General features: G+C 53.2%; 2 protein-coding genes across 4 annotated transcripts in view; one reads left to right on the top strand and one right to left on the bottom strand.

The window, feature by feature from the left end:
• The window catches only part of TTC38 (tetratricopeptide repeat domain 38), a 32,206-nt gene extending 22,123 nt beyond the window's left edge, over positions 1 to 10,083 (bottom strand). For 2 of the 3 annotated variants that reach the window (XM_061418877.1, XM_061418879.1), the window contains exons 1-3: positions 2,176 to 2,263; positions 1,940 to 2,119; positions 886 to 963 (exon numbers count right to left, since the gene is read on the bottom strand). In XM_061418877.1, coding sequence (XP_061274861.1) covers positions 886 to 963; positions 1,940 to 1,972 — 111 coding nt within the window. In that variant the 5' untranslated portion in view covers positions 1,973 to 2,119; positions 2,176 to 2,263. Of the gene's footprint in view, positions 1 to 885; positions 964 to 1,939; positions 2,120 to 2,175; positions 2,264 to 9,996 lie in introns of those variants that run through there. The other variant, XM_061418878.1, reaches the window with a different exon arrangement.
• Positions 4,241 to 12,935, top strand: LOC133248535 (polycystin family receptor for egg jelly-like). Its single transcript, XM_061418861.1, has 2 exons — positions 4,241 to 12,220; positions 12,633 to 12,935. The coding sequence occupies exon 1, from the start codon at positions 5,045 to 5,047 to the stop codon at positions 12,005 to 12,007; it is 6,963 nt and encodes a 2,320-aa protein (XP_061274845.1). The 5' UTR covers positions 4,241 to 5,044; the 3' UTR covers positions 12,008 to 12,220; positions 12,633 to 12,935.
• Positions 12,936 to 16,331: the final 3,396 nt, after the last annotated feature.

Below are 16,331 nucleotides of genomic sequence, written 5' to 3'. Positions count from 1 at the left end.
TAACTCACTGCAGGAGTCAGCCCCACTCTCCAGGCCTCAGCTCCCCTGCCTGTCAACCAAAGCATCTGGACCTTATCTCTGAGACGCTCCTAGTTCGAAGACTATAGGCTCCTTCACTGCAGTTAGAAATGACCGGTGATACGGTGGAAGGTCTTAGAACAGCCACAGGTGGAACAGTATATTCACAGATTAGACCCAGGAGAGGAGAGAGGGAGGGCTCACATCCTAAATGGAGGAGCTCCACACCAAAAACCCCAGCACCCTCATAGACCAATGCCCGCCGCCTGGAGGACCTCCCAGCTATGTCGTGGGGCAGCTGGAACTGCTCCCCCATTCTGAGGATACAGAGGACATGGATTCTATTGCACTGGATTGCTCAAGTCTGCATGCAGCTTAAAAAGCATCCATGGCTTTCTGAGCCACTGACTTGGACTTGGGAGAGGCCTGAGCCATTGGTCCAGTGCAAGGATGCTTCAAAGCATCATGAAGGTCCCCAGGAAGTCTTTCTACACTCGAGTTTACCAGGGTACAATAACTCTGGGTACGAGTGGGGTTAACGGGCTGCAATGTTTATAAAATCAGGATAAAGTGGGAAAGCTTTGAAAGCTTCCAGTGCCATGCCTGTATGCAGTCACCACTGACCAGCTCTACTTGGACAGCACATCGGATGAAAGGCAGTTCGGCTGTAACCTTAAGCAAGCTATGCGGATGGAAGCTAGAGATCACTGTGCCTGTGTGGAAGCATCATGTCCTCGTGGCGCAAATAAACGCGGCTCTAAGACACACCAAACATATATCTCATGAACATAAAAACCATTCACCAATTTAAGAAACCTCCTCTTGGATCTTTACAGACGGAACTGCCCCTTCCCTCTGCAGGCGTACCTGGGTCAGGGTGGCATCAAACAGTCTGCAGGCCTCGTTGCTTGTGGTTGAGAGCGGCAGCCGGGCATCCTTCCATGCCTGTACACATCAAGAAGCCGTCTTATTCCTTGTAGCCTTTCCAAGGAGCACACATGAGCCTCCACCCCCAAACCCCGAAGGTGCTGATGCCTGTACTCTGCAGGTATGGGCCTGGAGAAGCCCCATCCTTGTGGGCCAGGTGCGGACTCCCAGATTTCATAGACGGTGCAGTTCAAAGAGAGTTGAATCCTGGGTGGGGCCATCCCTAAGTAACTGCCAGGGACTACTGAGCAGCCAACTGCCCTCAGGCAAGCTCCTCCCTCCCTCTGACCTTTGGCCCCTCTGTGATATGAGGCTCTGGAGGATACCTGGGTGACCGGGACATATCCCCCAGGGCTCCCACGCTCAGCAAGGGGGAGGCACTCATCAGGCTGCAGGGGGTGTGCCAGGGCAAAGGAGGGGCTAGAGTTGGAGTCCAAAACCAGGGGCTGGTCCTTCTCCCTGGCCTGCAGGGTGCCAACCACCAAAGCGATTCCTCTCACTCCACTTTTCAGTCAGACATTAGGGAACACCTCCAGCTCTCAGAACTCTGCACTGTAGTGGCGGCCCAGGCATCCTGCCATGGGCACAGGCCGCTCCCCTTACTCCCGGAGCACAGCCGGCGACCCCTCCAAGTAACAGTGGGGGCAGGTCCCCTCGCTCCTCCTCCTCGGCTCCCCTCCCCAGCGGGCCCCAGACGACACTCTCCACTGCCCGGCCTCCCCTCCGTGCGACGACGGGGTTGCTGGGCTACGCTGTTTAAGAGGATCTGGGGTCGCCGAGGGGCCGGGCCTCCTGCCACAGAGCTCTCGGTGGTGGGGCGCACCGGAGTATCCTCTGGTGCCGTCCGTGCGCCCAGGACGCCCGCGGGGCTGTCGGGGGGGCGCCCTGCCACCACCACACCCCAGGAAGCTCTATTCCTACCAGCCCACATGTCGCGGGGCCACCCCAGGGATGCGGGGCCGCGGGCGCTCGGCCGAGGGCGGCCTCCGGGTACCTGACAGTCGCGAAGCGGCACGGTGGCGGCCATGGTGCGGGTTCCGCGTCCGCGGTGCGGGCTCCACGACCTTCCGCGTGAGGGCGGGGTGTCGAGCCTCGGGGGCGGAGCTGGGGGCGGGACGGGGAGGTCTCCGCCCACTACTTGCTTTAGACACACCCGCCCTGCCCGGAGAGTTACCTGCCCGGAGAGTTACCCTCCCCAGGCTGGCAGCTTTGGTGTGAGCCCCCGCCTACCGAATCAGACAGGAGCCAGGGGCGGCAGGGGCGGAGGGCGGGCGTGGGAGGGGGAGTGGGATGAGGGACTCCCTCTCCATGGGAACCCTTTGAGAGGTGACTGCAGTCCCCTAGGAGGCAGAGGAGCCCTGCGGCAGGGGTCCCTTTGAAACTCTGGTGGGGCGGGGGGAGGGTGGGGGGGGTGGGGAGGGGAGGGGAGGGGGTTCCCAATCGTCGAAATGCGCATTCACAAAGGTCATTTTGACCTGAAGGCTAGCTTGCCCTGCACCCTCTCCAGGGTAGAGGTTGTAAGTGGCCGGGAGGGAAAGTGTCTTTGAGACCAAAAAAAGGTGATGTGACATTTCCCCTCCCCTCCCGCTCACCCTTGCAAGTAGCAGGGCTTTCTGGAGACCCTTGACCTGTGCTCCTGCAGGGCCTGGGTCCAGAGCTGGTTTGGGGTGCTAGGAGCAGCTTTGAACAAGTGGGACGAGGGACTGTGCTGTAAGGGCCCCAAGCCTGGGTGCCTCTGTCCTGGGTGTGGCCTGGACAGTGGCACAGGGCCTCACACTTAGACGGTTCCCATGCTCGCTCTAAAGCTCTGCTGTGGTCATCTTGAAATTCTTGACCATCTTTGAAGAAGGTTCCTACATTCTGATTTTGCACGGGGCCCTGAAAATCATGTAGTTGGTCCTCTGACAGCCAATGCATTAGCACGTGCATCTTTTCTGAATTCCTCACAGCTCACCACCTCCTCGGCCACTAACCCCAAACTGAGTCAGGACCAGCTCACTCGCATACCGAGTGCTCTTGCAGCAGGCAGGCCTGGGCCTTTGGTTTCCCTGGACCCCGCCTAAGAGGCCCCTGTACTTTCAATCCTGTCCACCTACAATCTATCTCCCTCACAGCAGGAGGATGCTTCCAACCTGGAAATCAGATCAGGCCCTTCCCCGCTCAAAACCCTCAAACACTTCCCCAACCCACTTGAGATGAAATTCAAATACACGACCATGGTCTCTGAGACCCAGCTTGCTCTGGTCATTGGCCGTCTCTCCAATGACATCTCCTACCACCTCCTCTCCTCTCTGCTTACTCAGGCCCCACTACTAACCTTGTCTCCTTCCTGCCTCCCTGCATTTGTACTTACAGTTCCCTGCCCTAGCTATGCCCTTCCCTAGCTCTGTGTGAGCCATGCTCCCTCATTTCACGCTGATCTGTTGGCTCAGAGGGCACCTCCTCGAAGAGGCCACCTCCTCGCAGAGGCCTTCCTCGATTCCCCACCTCACTGTCATTCTTATCTCTGTACCTGCCTTATTTGTCTTCATATCGCTTTTCACAGTAAAATCCCACATGGTATGTCATGGTTGGATTATTTTTGATTGTCTTTTACCCCCATTATAATGGAAGCTCCATGGGAACTAGGCCTAGGGCTAATGCCTAGGAAAATGCCCGGTATATAGTAGGTGCTTGAGAGCTGTCTAAAATGACCAATGTTAAATGAATTAATGGGGAACAAAAAGGAAAACAATCAGACATAACAGTGGATAATCAGAGAAAATAAAACAAAAACTTAGGTGACAGATCTAATCCAAACATATCAACACTTGCATGAGATGCTGAGCGGACTTATATGAAATGTTGATGGCCACTTGTTGTGCAGTCACTAAGTCCAGTCTGATTCTCTGCCACCCTACAGACTGAACCTCACAGGCTTCTCTGTCATTCACCGTCTCTCAGAGCTTGCTCAAACTCATGTCCACTGAGTCCGTGATACTATCTAACCATCTCATCCTCTGCCCTCCCTTTTCCATTTGCTTTCAATCTTTCCTAGCATTGGGTTCTTTACCAATGAGCTGGCTCTTTCCATCAGGTGACCAAATATTTTGAGTAGTCCTTCCAATGAATATTCATGGTTGATGGTCTAAAGAACTCAATTAAAAGGAATAGATCAACTGGATAAAACTGTAAAACTCTATTAAATGTTGCTTGTAAAAGAACACTATAAAATAAAGACATAAATAATTTGAGTGTAAATAAATGAAAAAATATATGCCACCTAGAAAATAAGCATGAGAAGGCAAGGGTGGTCATCTTATTTGACTTCATCCCCACCAACACCAACCCTGCCCTGTTTTATTCAGATATAATTGACAAATAAGATGGATATTTTCATATCAGGTAAAGGAGATTTCAAAACAAAGATTCTGACCAGAGATAAAGACATTTCATAATGATAATAGGGACAGTTCAGCAGGAAGACATAACAACAATTGTGTATCTACCTAATAAACAGAGCTCCAAAATATAGGAAAAATAAGTTAACAAAATTAAAGAGAGAAATACACAATTTCACAGTTGCAATAGGATATTATCTTCTCTCAGCAACTGCTAGAACTAGAAAAAAACTGCAGGAAAGATATAGATCTAAGGAACAGCACCACCCTTCTTGACTTGACTCCCAAACAGAGGACAGTAGAATACACATTCTTTTCAAGTGACATGGAACACACAGATGGACGCAAGACAGACCACACGGTAGATTTACACAAGTCTCAACTCGTTCAAAAAGGTAAAGGATCGCACAGAATAGTCTGTGACCATAACAACACTGAATTACAAATCAATAACTGTGAGGATTTTTACAGAAACTCTAAGAATCTGTAAGTGAAAGTGTAACTTGAATTGACAGGTCAGAGCCAAAGAGGGGAGATTAAACGACTGATTTCCTGGGCCGCAGGAACCCCACTGACCACGCTGACCCCAGGCCACCGAGGCCCCCGAACCCCACGCCCGCCGTGACCCCGGCCCGCGCCCCGGCCGCCCCGCGCCCGACGCGCCGTGTCCGTTGGCCCTCCGCCCTGCGCCTCCGACGCAGCTCGCACCGGGCGCTGCCATGGGGCCCGGGCCGGCTCTCCTGCTCCTGGGCCTGGGCCTGGGCCTGGGCTGTGGGCCCGGCCGCCCGCCTCCGCCCCCGGCTCCCGCGCAGGCGCCTGGCTCGCCGTCCCGAGACCGCCCCATCCCGACGCCCGCCGCGGCCCGAAGTGCCGCGTCCGAGACCCGGGCCCTCGTCCAGGCGCGGCGGCCGGAGGCCGCGCTCCGCTCGGTCAGGGCCTCCCGGGACCCCGGGGAGCGGGGCGCAGGCTTTGGCGGCCTTGGGGCCGGCCGCGCCCGCGTCAGCCTCCGGGCCCGCGCGGCCCCGGGCGGCGGCATCTTCCTGAGCGGCCGCCGCGGCCTCTGCCTGCCGGCCGGGCGGCCCCCGAGCCTCGTGCCGCGCTGCCTCCGCGCGCACGTCCAGCTGCGCGCCCGCCGCGCCCCCGCCGCCGCGCCCGCGCCGGTGGACCTGCAGCTGTCCGCGCCCGGCGGCCGGCTCTCCCTGCGCTGGCTGTCCCGCCTGCCGCGCTCGCTCGGGCCTCTGGAGTGGACCTTCCGCCTCGGGCTGCTCGGGCCCGCGGCCGCCGAGAGCCGCGCGTTGCCCCGTCCGGCTCTGCAGCGCGGCCGGCGGTCCTACCCGGGATTCGTGGCCCGAACCGAGTGTCCCACGGACGGGCCCACCCCGGTCGTCTTAGAAGCTGTCAGCCCGAACAGCTCAGAACCCACTGAGTCCTCCGTGTCCTGTCAGGTATTCCGACCGGGGCCTTGTAAATTGGACCCCGTGAGGATAAATAGGAACGACGATAGACCGGTGCGACTGACCAGGGACATGGAAGACACCTTCAATGCAACAGTCATCCTCTTCTGTCCCATCCAGGAGTACTATTATCGGGGTTGGTATATCTATTCCGTTCCTTATGTAGGGGCCGTGCCTGACTGGACTAAACCTCTGGAAAAGCCACCGGTCAAGTTTAGTAGAGGTTTCTTCGAGGTGACTATACCCCCATATTCTTTACCTTGGGGGGTGTATCTGTTTAATTTCTCGGTGGTTGTCAGAACGCGGGATCCCCAGGTTCCAGGGAAGAACGACTCAGACCGCATCTATGTCGTCATTTTTAGACGTCCCCTGAATGCTGTTATTTCAGGGCCTTCCAACATCACAATTAATTTCACAGATGGGGTGACTCTCAATGGAAATATGTCTTCTGATCCAGAGGAAACAGACCCTCTAGAGAAAGAGAGACTTAAGTTTCTCTGGTACTGTACCACAGACTCAAGAAACTATGATGGAGAAAACATAACAGTGATAAGCAAGGAAGTTTGTCTCCCGGAGCAGGTTGATCTCAAGTGGACATGGGCTTCTGGTCCTATTCTCACACTTTCTCCAGAAACACTTCAAGGCGGCCGTGTATATTTTTTCAGACTGGTGATCCAGAAGACCAGCAGGTCAGCCTTTGCTGATGCAACGGTGCACGTGCTTCAAGGAGAGCCGGTAGCAAGCACTTCATGCATTGAAAATTGTGACCAGGTTCTGGTTTTATCAGAGAGATTCTCGTTGTCTCTGGATTGCACAGGTTGTACAGCAGGCCGAGATGTCTATCGGTGGTCCATTCTGACGTCTTCAGGTCAGGAGGTGCCATTGGACTGGACGGGGCAAACTTCAACAGGACGGAATGGTGCTTATGTGTCTATAAAAGCTTTTGCTTTCTGGAATTTCAGGGAAGATAAGTTTTGGATTTCTCTAAATGCAGCAACTTGGAGTGGAGTCACCTTGGTCTTAAGATATCCTTTCGTTATTCACCATGTCCGTATAACCACAGACTGCAAAATTGTTCCAGAAAAAGGAATTTCCTTCATTACTCAGTTTGTTGTCATTTGTACTCATTTCAAGCATAAGAATATTGTTCTTACATATAAAATAATAGTTCCTGATGTACATGGTTTTGGTGAGATCAGTTCTTTGAAAGAGAATAACTTTGGATCCATCCTGTATTTGGGGAAGAATTCCACATCACCCCCTTCCTTTCTCCCTGTTGGTGTGTTGGACAGTCATTATGCCTTGAAAATAATTGCTCAGGCATATAATACCTCTCTGGGAGCTTTTTCTCAGGTGAACTTGTATGCCACTGTGCGGCCTCCCACTGACGTAAAGTCATCACCAACTGTGCTGGAGGCGTTATCCAACTTCACCATGGGACCAAATTCCTCCCTGTCTACTTTGCTTCAACAGCAGGATTTTCTAAATGCAAGTTATTTAATATACGTAGTAGCTTCTGTCTTGAATAGTATGAAAAGCGACTTAAGTCTGCAAGCTGACAAAATTAAAATCCGAGAACACCTTTTCAATCAGACACTCATTCTTCCTATAAACACTTTGGTGAATATTAGCCAGGTGGTCATGGCTGTTACTAAATTAACAGAGAAAACCTCTGAGATCAGTGCATTCTCCCAGAAACTGGCCACAGTGAGGTCTTGGCAAGCAAGCCAAGCCCTCCAAGATAGTCATCAGAGAGATAAGAGCATTTCTTCTGAGCAAATAGAAAGTGTGTGCATTGGAATATTAATAACCTTGTCTAACATCCTGAAACTGCTGGTTCATTATGAAGTCTTTGAAGAGCCTTTCCACGTTGTTGAATCTCTAGCAGACACGGTATTGGCTGTGAAAGTGCCGGAGAATGAGACCACTGCCTTGAGGACCTCCAACTTTAAAATGTATGTCAAGAAAACCGAAAAGTGGAATGTTACCAAGTTCTTCAGCACCCAGAAGCACTGTCAGAATTGTTTTTATCCCAGCCTAAATGTGAACAGCGTTCCTAGTCTGCCTGCCAGCGCTCCGATTTCCACGATGTTTTGTGAATTTGCGGATGACCCTTTCCCTTGGCTAAATTATGGGGAAAACATTTTGACCCAGGTGGTTGGATTCCGAATGACAGGAGTGGAGGCCACAGGTGACGTGATTGAGATTCCACCTGATGCAGTGGAAGTGTACCTCATCAGGAAAAACCTGAGCTTTGGAACTTTTAATCTCACGGTGGGACCCAGCTCAGAGCCTTATGCAGTGGATGAATCAGCGACAAAGACGACAGGGGCGTTTAGCTTTGTTGTGGACAGTACCGCAGGCAGGGACGTGTTGATCCACATCATGACAGACGTGTCCGTCTTGTTCACGGTGTCTGTTTACGCGGGCCGTGAGATCACACCCAACTCTTTTATGACCAGCTACCTGGTGCCCCATAAAATCCCTCCGATTGCCAATGAGAGTGACCTGTTTGACCCGGAGTGTGCAGTGAAGGAGGCCCGAGTGGTCTGCCTCCCCGCGGCCCTGGTGCAGGTCATAGCTCAGCGAACCGATTCCTCTGAGTGCACCATCGCTGTGGTTCTACAGGCACCTCGTTTTGTCCTAAAACCCAATAACAAGTTGGTGAGAATTTCTGTTTTCAGCAGTGAATGCTTGGACATGTTTGGGATCCAGAGCGATTGGAGAGAAGATACCTGCGCTGTGGGAGAGAAGACCACTTGGCAAAGAGTGCACTGTATCTGCAAGAACCCACGGCGGGCCAAACGGCAGCTGGATATAATCAAGCAGGCCAACCTTCGCCTGCGTACCCACTATTTGACAGCCAAGGTGATCGTGGTCCCTAACCCTGTGGACTTACGAGTGGAGACAGTCAAGAACGTCACCCAAAACCCTGTGACCCTCTTCACGGTACTTCTCATTATGCTGTTGTACTTGATCCTTGCGTTCTGGGCTTTGCACAGAGATGAAACGGACCAGTATCTTAGGGAACATGTGATAGTTCTCCTTGATAACGATCCTTATGATAATGTGTGTTATCTAGTCACTGTTTTTACAGGAAGCCGTTGTGGTTCTGGGACCAGGGCCAATGTCTTTATCCAACTGCATGGAACCGAAGGTAGCAGCGATGTGCACTGTTTAAGCCATCCACAATTTAGGACTCTCTACCGAGGAAGCATCTGCACTTTCCTCCTAGCGACGAAAAAGGACTTGGGTGACATCCATTCCCTCCGTGTGTGGCACAACAACGAGGGCAGGTCCCCTGAATGGTATTTAAGTAGAATCAAAGTGGAGAATCTGTTCAGCAGACACATCTGGCTCTTCATGTGCCGAGAATGGCTTTCTATCGGATCATCTTTGGACCGAACCTTTCAAGTAATGCCCCCAGATAAGCCTCTCAAGAAAATGGACTTTTTCCTCATAGATTTAAGTTACAAGCTGGGGAGAAGCCACTTGTGGTTCTCCGTTTTTTCTGGTGTCATTTCTACACCATTCAATAGGCTCCAGAGGCTGTCCTGTTGCTTAGCCATGTTGTTATCCACGCTTCTGTGTAATATTATGTTCTTTAGTCTAGAGAAGGAGATGGAAGCAGAGCCACAAGAGCAGAGGTACATCAGGTCAATGGTGATCGGACTGGAAAGTGCCTTTATTACCCTCCCTGTGCAACTAGTGATCAAATCTTTGTTCATGTATTCCCAGAGGAGACCTCAGGTGACTCTACATGAGGTCACTCCTCGGAAACATCCTTTGAAAGCACCAGCAAGGCAGCACTGGGAAGAACGATTGGGAAACTGGCATGCCTATGAAATTGACAAGGCAAGCTCCCAGGAGCCTGTGTCTAACAGACATCATGCAAAACCCAAGGGTTCTGTCAACGTCACCTCTAAAAGACAGCCCCCGGCCAAGCAAGCAGAAAGCCAAGGGTCTCCCATCAAAAGCAAGGTCTCCAGAACTCAAAGCAAGGTCTCCAGAAACCAAAGCAAGGTCACTCAAGCACAAAGCAAGTCCTCCAACATCCAGGGAAGAAATATAAACACCAATAACCCAAATATTGAAGACAACACAAATGTTTCTGATGAGCAGCCTCCCCAGCCAGGTTCAACAGCCCTTAAAGAGAAGACCAGAATGGTCCTGCCACAATGGTGTGTTTGTGTCGCCTGGCTCTTGGTTTTTCTTACCTGTGCAGTATCCTCCTTCTTCATCATATTTTATGGACTGACTTACGGCCTCGAAAAGTCAACAGCATGGCTGTTTGCATCGTTTTGTGCGTTCACTCAGTCAGTCTTTCTCGTGCAGCCATCTAAAATCATGCTCGTATCAGGCTACAGAACACGGAAGGCCAAGTACTGTAAAAACGTTTCATGGATTGGCAACAGCCGCTTCTCTGAGATCAAGCTGCACAACATTCGGAAGGACCCAGAAGAAATGGACAGACGCCACCGGTATGTCATGGAGCTCCGAAACTCGAGAATGTACCAGCCTCTCACCCAGGACGAAATCACAATATTCCAAAGAAAGAAGAGGATCAAAAGAAGAGCTTTCCTGTTCCTGAGTTACATCCTCACTCACTTCATCTTTCTGGCTCTCTTGCTGAGCCTAGTCACCATCCTACATCCCACTGACAGCTTTTACTATAATCAGTTTACTCGGGACCAGTTCTCTGTGGATCTGGCAGGCGTGACCAGGCTGGAAGACATCTATCAGTGGCTGAACAGGGTGCTGTTGCCTCTGTTCCACAATGACCCGAATCCCACGTTTTTCCCTGACAGCTCCTCTAAAATCCTTGGCTTGCCACTCATGAGGCAGGTGAGGGCGCAACCTGGAGAGATAATGTGTCTGCCGGCCAAGAAATTTGTGGAGGGCAGCCTCAAAGGAGAGATTCGCTGTCACCCCGAATATGGCATTGACCCAGAAGACACAAAAAACTACTCTGGGTCATGGAATAGAGTTAGTAAGCGGGACACTGACAAGACGACCAGAGGGTTTACTTATAGGCCTCCGGAGAAGAGGTGGGCGTACTCTTCCTATGGGCTGCTGCACACCTATGGCTCAGGAGGATACGCCTTCTATTTTTTTCCAGCAGAGCAGCAGTTTAATTCCACACTGAGGCTCAGCGAACTCCAGAAAAGCCATTGGCTGGATGAGAAGACGTGGTCTGTGATTGTGGAATTGACCACCTTCAATCCAGACATCAGTCTCCTCTGCAGCATCTCGGTCATCTTCGAGGTCTCTCAGTTAGGTGTTGTGAACACTAGCCTGAATGCGCACTCCTTCTTGCTCGCTGATTTCAACAGAAAAAACTCAGCCGACTCAGCAGAAAACTACTTGTACTTGGCCATCTTCATTTTCTTCCTTGCCTACACTGTTGATGAGGTTTACGTAATCACACAAGAAAGGACTGCCTATGTGCAAAGTGTATATAATTTGCTCAACTTTGCTCTAAAATGTATCTTTACCCTGTGGATTGTACTCTTTTTCAGGAAGCACTTCTTGGCCATCAGTATAGTTCAGGCTTACCGGTCGAATCCTGAGGATTTCATTCCCTTTCATGCAGTGGCTCAAGTAGATCACACCATGAGGGTGATTTTGGGTTTCCTAGTATTTCTGACGATCCTGAAGACGCTCCGGTATTCCAGGGTCTTTTACGATGTGCGTCTGGCTCAGAGGGCCATCCAGACTGCCCTTCCTGGCATCTGCCACATGGCATTGGTGGTGTCCGTGTATTTCTTTGTCTTCATGGCATTCGGGTACTTGGTGTTTGGGCAGCATGAGTGGAACTACAGTGACATGATCCATGCCACCCAGACAATATTTTCCTACTGTGTCTCAGCTTTTGAGAACACGGAATTTTTCAATAACCGGGTTCTCGGGGTCCTCTTCCTCTCATCTTTCATGCTGGTGATGATCTGCATATTGATCAACTTATTTCAGGCAGTGATTTTGTCAGCCTACGAGGAAATGAAGCAGCCCGTGTACGAGGAGCCCTCAGAAGAGGCAGAAGCCATGACTTATCTGTGTCGCCGGCTAAGATCTGCTTTTTGCTGCCTGTGCTTCAAACCCAGGGCAGAAGACGAGCCCAAGTTCTTCATCAACATGGTGTACGGGCAGCCAGAGAAGAACAGCCGCCACTACCTGGGGCTGAAGACCAGAAACATTAATGGGAAGAAAATGGTTTACCTCGTCGTGTGATCCATGGCAGTGTCAAGGCCCACAGGCAGGTTCCTCCAAAGGCTCGGTTTCTGGGGTCGAGGGGCGTTTCATGGCTCAGTTGTGTTTCCCACCCGTATTCTTCACAGTGCACCCCGCGTCTGGACGTGTCTGCAGCGGAGGCCTCCAAGCTTGGAACTTGAAAGGCGGGTCAAGGGCAGCATGGCCTCTGTGGAGAGAGGAGGGCGACCATCTGTGAGTCCGGGTTCATTTCCCTTTTTCTTAGAAGCTGCTGTCTTTGGCACCGACTGCAGTTTAGAGGGTTAGAGACCTAGATTTGGGGGAGGGAACTGAAAGGGCCCCCAACCTCATCTCAGCTTGTCAGAAGCAGCAGGTGAACGCTCCTGCTGTCCCGGTCCCCCTGTCCCCGAGGCTGGGAGGCCAGGGCTAGTGGTTGGGGGCAGAGCCCAGGTCCTTCGGCCCTGCTGGCCCTTCCCTTTGCTGATGGGGCTGCAGAGCCTCCCTGCCTCCTTACCCCCACCACACACACTCCAGCTGGGCAGGGTGGAGGGGCCTCATGAGGGGTCCCAGGAGTGGCCCTTGTGCCTGGAAATGGAGGGATGTGGACCAGGGCGCAGCAATCTGAAGCTTCCCATCTGCTCTTTAGGCCATTGCAAGTTATGGATGTAACGTGTTTCTGGCCAGGAGACATGACTTTTGTTAAAGAAGAAGGTGTGTGTGTGTGTGCATGCTGTCGAGCTCACACTGAAAGGTGGTAAATGTTCTATGTCATGAGTGTAGCCGTCTCTCTCTCCAGGATTTGGGCTTTTGTTTATTGATGGCCTGGTGGCTTGTTTAGAACACATTGTTTAAGAAAATTGTTAATGGCTCCTGTGTTTTCAACCCAAAGCATGTTCCTTCATGAAAATGTCATGCAAAGCTTCATCAGAATTAAAATATGATTCCTCTATGAGGCCTGCAGTGATTTCTGTGAGAGGGGCAGTACACAGATGGCACCTGCCCTCGAAATGCAGTGCCAGCAAAGGGGAACGAAGCGCAGGTGTGACTGCTTTGACCCGACTGTTTATCACTTGCTTGGCGCCCTGATGGTGCTCACTCAGCTGCACTGCATGGCCATAGCACTTCGCACCTTGGCAGGTAGGGGCACGTGTACATGTAGAGGCCTTCTCTCCCTTCGTCCCTGGGGTCGGGGTGGTCTTCCTGCCAATTAGACAATAGTCTTTCTGACTCACCCAAGACCACCCAAACTGTCATGATCAAATGCCCAGTTTTGTGTTTTCTAACTTCCCTGGTGGGAGTTCACAGGTGTGGCTAGGTTCTGGTCAGCTGGTGCTGGGTGATGTGCAGATTCTGCATAGCACTTCTTATTGTCACCCAACTGCCACCCGTACATTTTTTAGAACCATGGCCTTGCCCAGTAACCGTATGGGACTGGTGCTGGGGTCAGAATGTCCGACTCTTGAGAACCCATGGACTGTAGCCTGCCAGCCTCCTCTGTCCTTGGGATTCTTGAGATAAGAATGCTGGAGTGGGTTGTCATTTACTTATCCAGAGGATCTACCCGACCCAGGGATTGAACCTGGGCCTCTAGAGCTGCAGGCAGATACTTTACAGTTGAACCATCAAGGAAGCCCTCAGGAGAACAAGTGTGAAAGGAGAGAGAAGGCCCCCACATCACCCCTTCCTGCTCCTGGCAGTTGTGACTCATTTCAGTCACCCTCTGACTTCCTGAACCATCCTGCCACCCACAGGTGCCCACACAGATGGCGCCCTGCAGGAGGGCCCAATGCCAAGGTGTCCAGGGGACCTTCCTGCAGCCAGCCCTCTGGGAGGTGACACCTGGTCCCCCAGCACGGAGCCAAGAGTACCATGAAGTCCCCTGTGTCCCCCGCTCAAAGCCCTGACTCGGGACTGCATCACAGACCCTGTCATCTCCTGTCAAGTCCCGCCTCTATTTGTGAGCCTGGAGGTCTGCAGAAATCCATGTGCTCTGTGGCCCCAGGAGGCCACCACTGCCCCCTGGGGAGGGGGAGGGTGCTGGGAACCCTCCAGGGCAACGTCTGGGGGACGAGCCCTGCTGGGAGCTGGGGAGCAGGTCTGTCCAGGCAGCATGGATGGTGCTCAGGCAGCCTGGGGGAGCTTGGCACTGCCTTCTGTGGGCTGGGCGGTCTTGGCCTCCCAGAGCCCGGCTGCTCTCCTCTGAGTGACGAAGGGCTCAATGCCTCATGGCATTGCATCCAGCAGATGGACCAGGCATGTCCAAGTGAGGGCCAGCCCTGAGCCAGGCCCAGGAGCGGCTGTCACTCCTGGGTACATGGTGGTCCCACCCTGGGCCTCAGTCTCTGCTCCTGGGAGGGGAGGCGCTGGAGGAGGGGCCTCTGAGTCAGAGAAGCAGAGGCCCTGGGGCCTGCAAGCCAGGGCGTCCAGGGTGCCGCCAGGGTAGCGGCCAGCCAGTGTACCCCAGCACAGAGGGAGGGGCCAGGCCTGCGGGAAGCACTTAGCATCCCGCCCAGCTCTGTGCCCTTGGCTGTGGCTCCCTCTGGTGGAGGTGGTACACAAGAGAAGGCCTGGCCAGCAGGCCCCAATGCCAGGTCAGGAAGCCAGCCTGCTGAAATAAAACTTACATTGAACATAAGGGGCTAAACTTCTTAGGACGATCTGTGGTCTCTGAGCGGCCAGGACACGCCCCGTATTTCTTGGGGCCTGGCTGCACTGGAGAGTCCACTTGTCCCTTCTGTGTGCCCAGGACCCGCACTCATCTCTTGGGGACCTCGCCCTCTCTGGTCCCCAGGAAGGTCGGATCGCACTGCCACCCGCGCGCTCCAGGCAACCCCGGGGATGCGGGTCCGCGGGCGCTCTGCCGAGCGCGTCCTCCGGGTACCTGACAGTCGCGCAGCGGTGAGGTGTCAGCCATAGCGCGCGCGCGTTCCGCGCCCGGGGTGCGGGCTCTGCGCTTCGCCGCGACCTTCCGCGTGGGGGCGGGGTGTCGAGCCTCGGGGGCGGGGCGGCCCCCGCCCACTACTTGCTTCCGACACACCCGCCGCGCCAGGAGGGTTACCCTACAGGCTGGGGAAACCCAGGGCCACCCCAGGCTGGCAGTTTTGGTGTGAGCCCCCACCTACCCGATCAGACAGGAGCCAGGGACGGCAGGGGCAGAGGGCGGGCGTGGGAGAGTGGGTGGGATAAGGGAGTCCCTCTCCATGGGGACCCTCTGAGAGGTGACTGCAGAGTCCCCTGGGAGGCAGAGGAGCCCTGGGGCAGTGGTCCCTTTGGACAACAAGTGGGACCAGAGGCCGTGCTGTAAGGGCCCCAAGCCTGGGTGCCTCTGTCCTGGGTGTGGCCTGGACAGTTGCACAGGGCCTCACACTTAGAAGGACCCCATGCTCGCTTTGAAGCTCTGCTGTGGTCATCTTGAAATTCTTCACCATCTTTGAACAGGGTTCCTACATTTTGATTTTGCACGGGGCCCTGAAAATCATGTAGTCGGTCTTCTGACAGCCAATGCATCTTTTCTGAATTCCCCACAGCTCACCACCTCCTCGGCCACTAACCCCAAACTGAGTCAGGACCAGCTCACTCGCATACCGAGCGCTCTTGCAGCAGGCAGGCCTGGGCCTTTGGTTTCCCTGGACCCCGCCTAAGAGGCCCCTGTACTTTCAATCCTGTCCACCTACAATCTATCTCCCTCACAGCAGGAGGATGCTTCCAACCTGGAAATCAGATCAGGCCCTTCCCCGCTCAAAACCCTCAAACACTTCCCCAACCCACTTGAGATGAAATTCAAATACACGACCATGGTCTCTGAGACCCAGCTTGCTCTGGTCATTGGCCGTCTCTCCAATGACATCTCCTACCACCTCCTCTCCTCTCTGCTTACTCAGGCCCCACTACTAACCTTGTCTCCTTCCTGCCTCCCTGCATTTGTACTTACAGTTCCCTGCCCTAGCTATGCCCTTCCCTAGCTCTGTGTGAGCCATGCTCCCTCATTTCAGGCTGATCTGTTGGCTCAGAGGGCACCTCCTCGAAGAGGCCACCTCCTCGCAGAGGCCTTCCTCGATTCCCCACCTCACTGTCATTCTTATCTCTGTACCTGCCTTATTTGTCTTCATATCGCTTTTCACAGTAAAATCCCACATGGTATGTCATGGTTGGATTATTTTTGATTGTCTTTTACCCCCATTATAATGGAAGTTGTATGGGAACTAAGCCTAGGGCTGATGCCTAGGAAAATGCTGGGTATCGTGTACCTGCTTGTGAACCCTGTATGAAATAACTATAGTTAAATGAATTAAGGGAGAATGAAAAGGGAAAAAAATCAGATATAAATAGGAATAATCAGGGATAA

This window comes from Bos javanicus, chromosome 5 (assembly GCF_032452875.1).
Source record: "Bos javanicus breed banteng chromosome 5, ARS-OSU_banteng_1.0, whole genome shotgun sequence".
Classification (NCBI taxonomy): domain Eukaryota; kingdom Metazoa; phylum Chordata; class Mammalia; order Artiodactyla; family Bovidae; genus Bos; species Bos javanicus.
This window is presented reverse-complemented; position numbering and strand designations above follow the sequence as displayed.

Coding starts and splice junctions, on each gene's coding strand:
- LOC133248535 (XM_061418861.1), top strand. CDS start 5,045: ATGGGGCCCGGGCCGGCTCTCCTGCTCCTGGGCCTGGGCCTGGGCCTG.